At 44.5% G+C, this 11,837-nt stretch overlaps 1 protein-coding gene across 1 annotated transcript in view; it reads left to right on the top strand.

The window, feature by feature from the left end:
* LOC119319538 (aspartyl protease family protein At5g10770-like) overlaps positions 1 to 8,007 on the top strand; it is a 31,143-nt gene extending 23,136 nt beyond the window's left edge. The window contains exons 8-10 of the mRNA XM_037594010.1: positions 1,422 to 1,472; positions 5,817 to 5,949; positions 7,957 to 8,007. Coding sequence (XP_037449907.1) covers positions 1,422 to 1,472; positions 5,817 to 5,949; positions 7,957 to 8,007 — 235 coding nt within the window. The remainder of the gene's footprint in view (positions 1 to 1,421; positions 1,473 to 5,816; positions 5,950 to 7,956) is intronic.
* Positions 8,008 to 11,837: the final 3,830 nt, after the last annotated feature.

Genomic DNA, 11,837 nt, shown 5'->3' with positions numbered 1-11,837 from the left:
CCCCTAGGCCTCCTCTCCTCTTCCTCCACTAGGCCCATTAAGGCCCATTAGGTTACCGGGGGGTTCGGTAACCTCCCCGTACTCCAGTAAAATCCCGACTTCACGCGGAACACTTCCGATGTCCAAACATAGGCTTCTAATATATCAATCTTTATGTCTCGACCATTTCGAGACTCCTCGTCATGTCCGTGATCATATCCGGGACTCCGAACTAACTTCGGTACATCAAAATATATAAACTCATAATGAAACTGTCATTGTAACGTTAAGCGTGCGGACCCTACGGGTTCGAGAACAATGTAGACATGACCGAGACATGTCTCCGGTCAATAACCAATAGCGAAACCTGGATGCTCATATTGGCTCCCACATATTCTACGAAGATCTTTTATCGGTCAGACCGCATAACAACATACTTTGTTCCCTTTGTCATCGGTATGTTACTTGCCCGAGATTCGATCGTCGGTATCTCAATACCTAGTTCAATCTCATTACCGGCAAGTCTCTTTATTCATTTCGTAATACATCATCTCACAACTAACTCATTAGTTGCAATGCTTGCAAGGCTTATGTGATGTGCATTACCGAGAGAGCCCAGAGATACATCTCCGATAATCGGAGTGACAAATCCTACGAAATACGCCAACCCAACATGTACCTTTGGAGACACCTGTAGAGCTCCTTTATAATCACCCAGTTACGTTGTGATGTTTGGTAGCACACAAAGTGTTCCTCCGGCAAATGGGAGTTGCATAATCTCATAGTCATAGGAACATGTATAAGTCATGAAGAAAGCAATAGCAACATACTAAATGATTGGGTGCTAAGCTAATGGAATGGGTCATGTCAATCACATCATTCTCCTAATAATGTGATCCCGTTAATCAAATGACAACATATGTCTATGGTTAGGAAACATAACCATCTTTGATTAATGAGCTAGTCAAGTAGAGGCATACTAGTGTTGTTTAGTTTGTCTATGTATTCACACAAGTATTATGTTTCCGGATAATACAATTATAGCATGAACAATAAACATTTATCATGATATAAGGAAATAAAATAATAACTTTATTATTGCCTCTAGGGCATATTTCCTTCAGTAATCGCCATGCTTGACGAGCTAGCAAAGCTTGATTAAACATCCGAAAAACCCGAAAGCCAACACCACCTCTGTCTTTGCGTTGGAGTAGATGATCCCACCCCTTCCAATGCACTTTACGCTTACCATCCGCTGATCCCCAATAAAAATTCCTCACCATTCTTGTAAGGTCGTCACAAACCAAATATGGAAGTTTGAAAACACCCATAATATAAGTAGGTAAGGACTGTGCTACTGATTTGATTAACACCTCGCGGCCCGGTTGAGCTAGCAGACCGTCACCCCACTGGATGCGGCGTTTTGTCAACCTTGCTTGTAGATTTTGGAACTTGCCCTTGGACATACGGCCCTCCGGGGTCGGCAGGCCAAGGTATTTTTCCTCAAACACCGTGCTAGTAACATTCAAAGCATCACGAACTTGAGCCTGAGCTACTTCAGGACAAGCGCCACCAAAGAATAAGGAACACTTGTTATAGTTTAGGTTTTGACCAGTAGCCGCACCATACATCATCAAGGCTGCTTTCACATTATCGGCCTGGGCCCTTGAGGCCTCGAAGAATAGCAACGAATCATCAGCAAATAATAAGTGGGATACACCCGGAGCTCTCCTACAAACTTTCATAGGAGTGATTACGCCCATAGCCACCTTGTTCTTTAGAATAGTAGACAAACCATCCGCCACAAACAGAAATAAAAGAGGTGAGAGTGGGTCACCTTGCCGAAGACCATGCGACGGTGCAAATGAATCTAAGAGGGTTCCGTTAAGTTTGACAGAATATCTCACCGACGTGACACACGTCATTACCCAATCAATCCATCGATGAGAGAAACCCAACTTTTGCATCACTTGCCTCAAGAATACCCAATCCACTCGATCATATGCTTTTGACAGATCAAGTTTATATGCACAAAAACTTTTTGTAGGATCATTCTCTTGTTTAATGTAGTGAAGACACTCAAAGGCCACCAAAGCATTGTCCGTAATCATTCTCCCCGGAATAAAAGCACTTTGTTCTGGAGATATTAGGTTGTCTAACAGAGGCCTCAATCGGTTGACCAAGCATTTGGAAATAACCTTATAAATCACATTACATAAACTGATTGGCCTATAGTCAGACATCTTTGTGGGGTTTGTGATCTTAGGAATAAGAACAATAGACGTGGAGTTTACCCCTTCAGGCATAATTCCCGTCCTAAAGAAACCCTTGACCGCTGCAAGAACATCATCTTTGAGTGTACCCCAGTTTCGCTGGAAAAGCCGGGCCGGGAAGCCATCCGGACCAGGGCCTTTAAAGGGCCAATTTGGAAAAGAGAATCAGCTATCACCTTATCAGAAAAAGGTGATGTTAATCTAGCATTGTCCTCCTCCGTCACCTTAGACTCCAACAGCTCCAAGATTGGTGATGCATCCAGGGAGGGGTCAGCAGTAAAAATGTCGTGGAAATAGTCATTCGCCACCTTCCCCATCGTTGCACTGTCTGTATGCACCATGTCAATACTATCAACAAGTTCACGTATTTTATTTTTCCTTGCCCTCCAAACAGCCTTGCTCTGAAAATACGTTGTATTGCGGTCTCCTTCCTTCAACCATGTAATTCGCGACCGTTGGAGCCACAACATTTCCTCTTGGTATAAAAGTTCATTCATCCTATCCGTTATCATTCTAATATCTGCTTTGTCTGCATTCATATGCATCAACTCCTCTAGCTGGCTGCGTGACTTTGCGATCTCTCTTCTTATATTCCCGAACTTCTTACTCCATGCTCCCAGCGATACCATAGTTTTTGAGAGGGCATCACGCAGCTGTGCCAGATTCTGCACCCCTCCAACTGCTGCCCACGCCTCCTTTATAACCTCCGGAAATGCAGCATCCCTTTCCCAAAATAATTCGTACCTTCTACTACTTTTGCCTGACGGACCCGGATCAACCGAGCCTTTCAACAAAACAGCCACATGGTCCGAGCACGGTGATGGGATATGCAAGACAGAAGAAAATGCAAACATGTTCCTCCACTCATTTGTTGCTACCGCTCTGTCCAACCTGACCTTGACGTTGCTCGCCCTGCTGCGTTTGTTGTCATAGGTGAACGACACTCCAACGAAGCCAAGGTCTACAAGACCGCAAACCTCCATAACATCTCAGAAGGCCACCATCTGGGCTGGTGGTCTTGGCGTGGCAGACATATGCTCAAAATCCCACATAGCCTCGTTAAAATCACCGATAGCTAGCCATGACAAGTCACTAACATTTTTCAGATTCTGTAACGCTGCCCACATGAGCGGTCTAATCTCAACTCTCGGCTCTCCATATACGCACGTAAAACTAAGTCTCAGTCGATGCTATATCCACAAGATCTTATGTGGAGATCCATGCAAAATTTTATTTTTATTCTTTCTTCTTGTTTCTTACTCCTTCCGTTCCGAATTATTTGTCGCGGGTATGAATGTATCTAGATGTATTTTAGTTATAGATACATCTATTTCTGCGACACGTAATTTGGAATGGGGGAAGTACATGTTATATTATATCACTTGACTTAGACTTGGTTAAGTCTCAGTCGGCTAAAACCTAGCCACACCCCGATATATGTGATAATACTACACACGGAAACAACCAACAAAGTTGTACGGACCGTCAGCATGCCCTTCTCGAATTGGCCCCTTTGATTTTTAGTAGTGGGGCCCGCCTCACTTAACCAAATCTTAACTAATCAACTCTAACCACCCCGTTAATCCCCCGTAATCTGTTAGTGAGTCTAGCATTGCTCAGAATAATGTTGGATTATGCTTTCGATTGACAGGGATCTTAGATTATAGGAACAAAAAAAATGTGTCCAATCCAAACAAAATTGAGTCACATCAGAGTGCGTCAAAACAAGCTCTAAGTCGCTCAAATTTGTCAACTACTAGTAGTTTGTTTGATTGCAATCGTTTTGTGACAGCACCATGATGCTATATGTTTTGCACATATCTATTTCTGAGCCTGGTCTCGTCTGCACCAGGTGAACAGTGAATATAAAAAAATACTAAAATTTAAAAAAAAATCAAATTTTGTTTGGATGAAAGATGTTTCATGGCATAAGGTCCGTGCCAAATTTCAGCCCGTTCAGACATCTGACTAGCTCTTAGCAATAGAAACAAAATCGATCCAAACAGTATATTATTTCACAAACCTTAAATTTGTCTTTTTTGCTGAGAACTATTCAAATGTCCAAACGAACTGAAATTTAACACGGATATCACGCACTGAAACATCTTCCAATGAAAAAGAAATCAGTTTTTTTCTACTAATATCTTTTTATTTACGGTTCATGGCGGGTGCAGATGTGCTCGGGAGCCAAATCGCTGTAAGCAAATAATTTGAGACGGTGCCCAGCCTCATCTGTATCCGTGAACAGTAAAAATAAAAGAATAGCAGAAATTTTTAAGAAAATTGCATCCAAAATGCTTGAGTGTGCCAGGTGCTTGCGAAAATTCGTGGGTAAATGACTTTTAGGAGCTCGTGCCAAAAATGACAAAATCGCTTATGAACAGTGCATATTTTCAATCTTTCTCATACGCTTGATTTTTTTTTTGCCATGAGCTCCTCGAATGTCGAAAGTGTACCAAATTTTTCATGAACATCACACATTCAACCATCTTGCACCATAAAAAATGGATTTTTAAATTCTTTTACTATTTTAAACAATTATACTATTCGTAGCCGGGAGCATCCACACCTAGGTGCACAATAGCCAATGTTTTGCTGCTCAAGTTTTCTTTTGAAAGATAATAGGAGAGCTGGCATGATTCATTGTACAAAAGAGGCGGTACAGAGATATATGACCAGTTAATTAGAAGAAAACCACGCTAAAACCACCGGGCGGCCACCTAGCTACACTAGATCTAAGCACCACCACACCCATAATTGGAACAAAAGTACGATACAAACAACTAAGAGCATCTCCAGCCGCGTCCCCAGAAAGGCCTTTTTAGACGATTTTTTTCACGTCGGCGCAGAAAAATCGGCCCAGTCACGTCCCCAGGAGCCTGATTTTTGCCGGCCTGGACCGAAATTAGCACCGACGGACCCAGGCCGAACCCGGCGCATAGGGGGGCGCTCGGGGACGCCGGGCCGAGCGGTTTTGGCACAAAAGAGCCGCGGGCCCGCCGCGTCAACGACACCGCGCGCCGTCTTCCTCCCACGCCTCGGTTTTCCGCGGGGAATCAATGGCAAGGCCGCCGCCGGTCAGTCTTATCATTGATTCCTCACAGGCGGCGCGTCACGGGACGGCGTCGACGCCTCCCCTCCCTCGCACGCGTACACACCGGCACGGCGTGGCTATATAAAGCCGGCGGCTTCCCTCGCCTCTAGCCACACCAGCCCTAGCCCTAGCCGCCCTAGCCGCCGAGCTCTGCCTCTTCCGAGAGCCGCCGCCGAGCCCCCCCCCTCTCCCGAGCGCCGCCGTCGAGCCCTCACTCTCCCTCCCCTCCCGATGGCCGAGAGTTTCCCCGGAGACGAGGCGGCGGCCAATGGCTTCGGCCGCCGCTCGCTCCGTGAACAGGAGTCTTGGCTCCTGTTTCAGGCGAACATGCCGGCGCCGCCGGACATGCGCGCCGGGCCGACGGGCTGGAAGCTCAGCAACGGGGGAGTGCCCATTCCCCCGCTGCCCGACGCCGTGGCCAAACCCGGGTCCTTCGCTGAGGAGCGCCGCCGAGGCCGCGACGAAGGAAGAGTCGTCGTCATCGACGAGGACGCGCCACCACCGCCACCAGTCCGCCATGGCGACGCCGGGTCCAGCAGGGGCGCCCGCGTCAAGGAGGAGAAGGCCGACGACGAGGATGGCGGCGACGACAGCGACTACTCGGTGTTCATCAAGTTTCTTTTAGATTAGTTTATATATTTGCTATGTAATGAAAATCGACGAATTTTGTCCAAATATATGCCCAAATTGGCCGGAATTTGTCGTGTTTAGCCAAACTTCGCCGAATTGTACCGAGATTTGCTATACTTTTCTTTATTTAATCGCGTCTAGGGACGGCCCTGGGGCCGGCGGCTGGGGACCAACTCGCCCCCAGACCCATTTTTTGCGCCGGCTCACCCCCAAGCGGCGATTTTAGGCGCCCCTTGGGGGGCCAACGGCTGGAGATGCTCTAAACCACACTCCACACTAGCACCGGCAGTTATGTCATCGCCTATCGCCCATCGCACTCACAACCCGACGACTTCGACCTCGCCACAAAGCTGCCATCAGGGAGAGTAACTTGATCTACTACATCAGGAGCACAGCCACCACGACCAAGTCTGACAATCACTGCAATGATGCCATCAAGGAGAGAATTCAGAGCCGAAAAGGATCAAATTTGGGGCTCTCCTTCGTCGAAAGGGATGACAAACACTCACAACCAGGCGAGGAGTCGAGCCAAGCGCGGGAACAAGCCTAGCGGACATGTAATGATAAGTAGTCAAATCTAAGAAGAGGTCTTGTGATAATAAAAAGAACTTGAACAAAAGCGGTTCCACCAATACTCTTTTTGTGAGAAAGTGGTAGCTCTTAAGCCGTAAAAAACAGGGAGGCGTGTCACCCGATAAGACCGACACTATAACCGCGTAGCACAAAAACATGGGCCGCATGGTGCGTTTAGGCTAGTCATAGTGGGAGTGACTTAACTAGTAACATAACATATCCCGAGACAAGTTTGCATATGTGGCATCTAATTAATGAGGAGAGAGGTGTTTGGAGTAACATATTATGTTACCATCACATAACGTTTCCCAAGAAATATTGAGTTTATAAGCTAATAAATGCAACCATATATGATACTACTTCTATGACATTTTGCATTATGAAGGTAGTAACATAGACTAGTGTCATATGTATGACACTAGTCTAAGTTACTCCCCACTATGACCAGCCTTAGACTAGCCACAATGGATAGTAACATAGACTAGTAACATGGACATGTTACTACCTCTATAATGGGAAATACTATATATGTGGTAACATGCAATACTTTATTTATTACGCTATAGACACATTTTACCTTGATATGTGTGATGTTACTCATAATAGTAGTAACTAACTATGTTACTACTTTCATCTCTTTCCTTATTTATTGCATTTCAAATCATCTATTTAATGTAGATATATGTGATGTTATTATCTACTCTCATTGTGGGTAGTCTTAGTACAAAAACTCTCAAAGTGTAACACTGGAGTACACAAACTTGGAATCATGTGACAAAAAAGTCGTCAACGAATCAGAAGCCGCGGTTTGGCAATCTTTCTAATACATCCATCGCGGTCTACGTGAATGAACCTGTGGTACTTAGCATTGTGCTCGAGGCAGCTCGGCTGGTGTCGTTTAAATTTTGCGATCTCATCCTATCACTCTTCACTCGTTCTATATTTAGGACGTGTGCACACGGGAACACACATTTCCCTCCTAACTCCTTGAAACACCTAAATCCCCAAGTCACTTGGTGGCGGTTCATGCTTGTGTTCACCTCATCGTGGGATCTGCGCTCAGCATGTCCACCGCCACCTCTTCAGACTAGCCACAGTGGGAGTAATTTCAACAGTAATATCGAGTCCAACTCAGCAAATTTGCTTATGTGGCAATGAGTTAATGAGGAGAGAGATAGTTACAGTAATTTAGCTAGTTACTGTAACATCACATGTCCCAAGGCAATATGAGTCTATAACCTAATAAATGAAGGTTTGCATGTTACCACACTTATGTTACTACCCACTATGAAGGTAGTAACATAGTTTAGGGATATGTGTATGTTACTAGTGTATGTTACTCTCCATTGTGGCTAGTCTCAAGCTTGAGCAGGCAGCCCCGGTCACCCAACGATTTTCCCCGTGCAGTGCCTCGACTGTCGCACCGAGGTGAAGCTCCTCGTCTCGGGGATGGATTAGCACGAATGCCGGGTCTTCTACAAGTGCGACCGTGACGGAGTAAGTAATCGGCGCTGATCTCATTTGTTCTTGTTTTGGTCGGTGTCGATAATTTTCACTATATATTTAATTAGGTGATGTGGTTGCAAAATTGTAGCATGGTTGCAAATTCGGGCATTGGTAGCCGGAACACTGTGGTGGTTTACCATAAATACCTCATTGGTAATGCTATTGTTGATGCACTTGGCTGGGCTAAAGAAAGAAGGAAAGCACTAGAGCGCGAGAAAGAGGCCAAAGCTCCTATAACTAGGAAAACTTCCAAAAGTGTAAAATTGCTACAATGCAACCATCAACCTTGTGAGAGCTAAAGCTAGAGATGTTAAAATATTGAAGATGATGAGTACTTTACTGGTGTTAGGAGGAGTGATTTGGTTTGTTATGAAGATAGGTGTTCATGTTGGCTTAGTGTTGTGTGTGATCACGTCCATTGTAATGCTGAAGAAATGATTCCACCAGCGTCCTTTAGTGTGTAGTGTAAATGCTATAGGTTGGTGTTGCAATTCTCTTTATATGTATGTTTTGGTGTTGCCGTGGAGGCAATGGGAAAAACTATGTTATGCTTTTGATAAGTGATGAAATGAATGTTGGCAGACATAACATGGTAGCACATCAGCTCGACACACCCAAACATGTAATGAAAAGCACTAAAACTGCCAACGATTTAGACATGTCGGTTTGTAAAATCATTTGCAGTAAACATGATATGCCTCCCAAGGACCAGATGTCCAATCCGGCCAAAGCCAAAAAACTGAGACCGTGTGAGATCGGATCTCGAGAAAGTTTCCTCTAGCCTCGGTGTCAAATCGGGCCCAAGAAGAACGTGGGGAAGCTCTTTTGAATGAGATGTCAATCGGATTTAGAGGTTTACGATATCAAATGACTAGATTTTGATGTGAGATCGGATCTGGGAGTCACCTGGAAGTGTTGGATTTTTCAGCCCACCCGCGCGAGAATTGAACATTCATCGAGATGCTTGAAAGGTCGGCACGGTTCACGATTTGGTGGGACATAAGGGAAACCATGGCAGCTAGTCGGTAAAGGAGATGCAAGTCCACTACAACAAGGCAGATAGGTTGTCACCACTATAGTCGCACACCTGCAACAATAATGACCGACTTCCCATCGTCGAAGCTCGTAGCGACAGCCTGGGGCATTGCAAAGAGGGGGAAGCCAGTCGAAGGTAGACCTTAAAAAGGGTGCACCGCAAGTCCCGAGAAGCAATGGCGACACTACACCCTATTTTTGAATTGAGCAAAAAAATCTTAATTTTTTATATTCTTGACAAAACTCACCTAAGGAGCAAAAGTTTAGATGGATTGACATCGCAGTTCTAGCACCACCACTAGCATGAAGTGGCGATCACTGCTACCTCTTGAGAACTGCGTTGATTTCCCTTGAAGAGGAAAGGGTGGTGCAGTAAAGCAGCGTAAGTATTTCCCTCGGTTTTTGAGAACCAAGGTATCAATCCAGTAGGATACCACGCGCGAGTCACCTTATACCTACACAAATAAATAAGAACCTCGCAACAAACGCGATAAAGTGGTTGTCAATCCCTTCACGGCTACTTGCAAGAGTGAGATCTGATAGAGATGATAATAATAATAATATAAGTATTTTTGGTATTTTTATGATATAGATTGAAAGTAAAGATTGCAAAATAAAATAGATTGAAAATTTGTATGATGGAAAATAGACCCGGGGGCCATAGGTTTCACTAGTGGCTTCTCTCAAGATAGCATAAGTATTACGGTGGCTGAACAAATTACTGTCGAGCAATTGATAGAAAAGCGAATAATTATGAGAATATCTAGGTATGATCATGCATATAGGCATCACGTCCGCGATAAGTAGACCGACTCCTACCTGCATCTACTAATATTAGTCCACACATCAACCGCTATCCAGCATGCATCAAGAGTATTAAGTCCATAAGAACAGAGTAACACCTTAAGCAAGATGACATGATGTAGAGGGATAAACTCATGCAATATGATATAAACCCCATCTTTTTATCCTCGATGGCAACAATACAATACGTGTCGTTTCCCTTTCTGTCACTAGGATCGAGCACCGCAAGATTGAACCCAAAGCTAAGTACTTCTCCCATTGCAAGAAAGATCAATCTAGTAGGCCAAACCAAACTGATAATTCGAAGAGACTTGCAAAGATAAACCAATCATACATAAAATAATTCAGAGAAGATTCAAATATTAGCCATAGATAATTTGGATCATAAACCCACAATTCATCAGATCTCGACAAACACACCGCAAAAAGAAGAGTTACATCGAATAGATCTCCAAGAGAATCGAGGAGAACTTTGTATTGAGATCCAAAGAGAGAGAAGAAGCCATCTAGCTAATAACTATGGACCCGAAGGTCTGAGGTAAACTACTCACACATCATCGGAGGGGCCATGGAGTTGATGTAGAGGCCCTCCGTGATCAATGCCCCCTCCGGCGGAGCTCCGGAAAAGGCCCCAAGATGGATCTCTTGGGTACAGAAGGTTGCGGCGGTGGAAATAGGGTTTCGTGGTGCTCCTAGATGTTTGCGGGGTATGTGAACATATATAGGAGGAAGAAGTAGGTCGGTGGAGCTACGAGGGGCCCACAAGGGGGGAGGGCGCGCCCAGGGGGTAGGCGCGCCCCCTGCCTCGTGGCCGCCTCGTTGATTGCTTGACGTCCACTCCAAGTCCTCTGGATCACGTTTGTTCCAAAAATCACGTTCCCGAAGGTTTCGTTCCGTTTGGACTCCGTTTGATATTCCTTTTGTACGAAACACTTAAATAGGCAAAAAAATAGTAATTTGGGCTGGGCCTCCAGTTAATAGGTTAGTCCCAAAAATAATATAAAAGTGTAAAATAAACCCCATTAACATCCAAAACAGATAATATAATAGCATGGAACAATCAAAATTATAGATATGTTGGAGACATATCAGCATCCCCAAGCTTAATTCCTGCTCGTCCTGGAGTAGGTAAATGATAAAAACAGAATTTTTGATGTGGAATGCTTTCTAGAATATTCTTCAATGTATTTTTCTCTATTGTGGCATGAAAGTTCAGATCTGAAAGATTCAAGATAAAAGTTTACTGTTGACATAAAAATAGTAATACTCCAAGTATGCTAATTAAGCAATTATGTCTTATTAAAATACCATAGCCAAAGAAAACTTATCCCTACAAAGTCATATAGTTTGGCCATGCTTCATTTTCGTCACACAAAATGCTTTCATCATGCACAACCCCGATGACAAGCCAAACAATTGTTTCATACTTAGCCTTTTCAAACTCTTTCAACTTTTACGCAATATATGAGCGCGAGCCATGGACATGGCACTATGGGTGGAATAGAATATGATGATTGAGGTTGTGTGATAAGACAAAAAGGAGAAAGTCTCACATTGACGTGGATAATCAATGGGTTATGGAGATGCCCACTGTCGTGGTTCTAAGACTGACAGTAGAATAGGGGGGGTAAGAATGTAGAGGCAAGATCCTAGCTATGGAGGAGTTGTACACACGAGTTTTACGAGTTCGGGCCCTTCTCGGAGGAAGTAACAACCCTACGTCTCGGAGCCCGGAGGCGGTCGACTGAATATATGTGTGTGTGAATTACAGAAAGTGCGAACCCCTGTCCCAGAGGAGGGGGTGGCTTATATAGAGTACGCCAGGACCCCAGCTCCCCTCCGTTACACAAGGTTCAATGCTCATAAAGGAGGGGTGTTACTGGTAACGTCTGCAGTAAAGTGTTGTAAATGCCCATAAAGCTATGGTTTAAGTCCTGACCGTT

This window comes from Triticum dicoccoides, chromosome 6A (genome assembly GCF_002162155.2).
Source record: "Triticum dicoccoides isolate Atlit2015 ecotype Zavitan chromosome 6A, WEW_v2.0, whole genome shotgun sequence".
Lineage (NCBI taxonomy): Eukaryota > Viridiplantae > Streptophyta > Magnoliopsida > Poales > Poaceae > Triticum > Triticum dicoccoides.
Note: the sequence above shows the minus strand (reverse complement) of the source record. Positions and strands in the feature narration are given on the sequence as shown.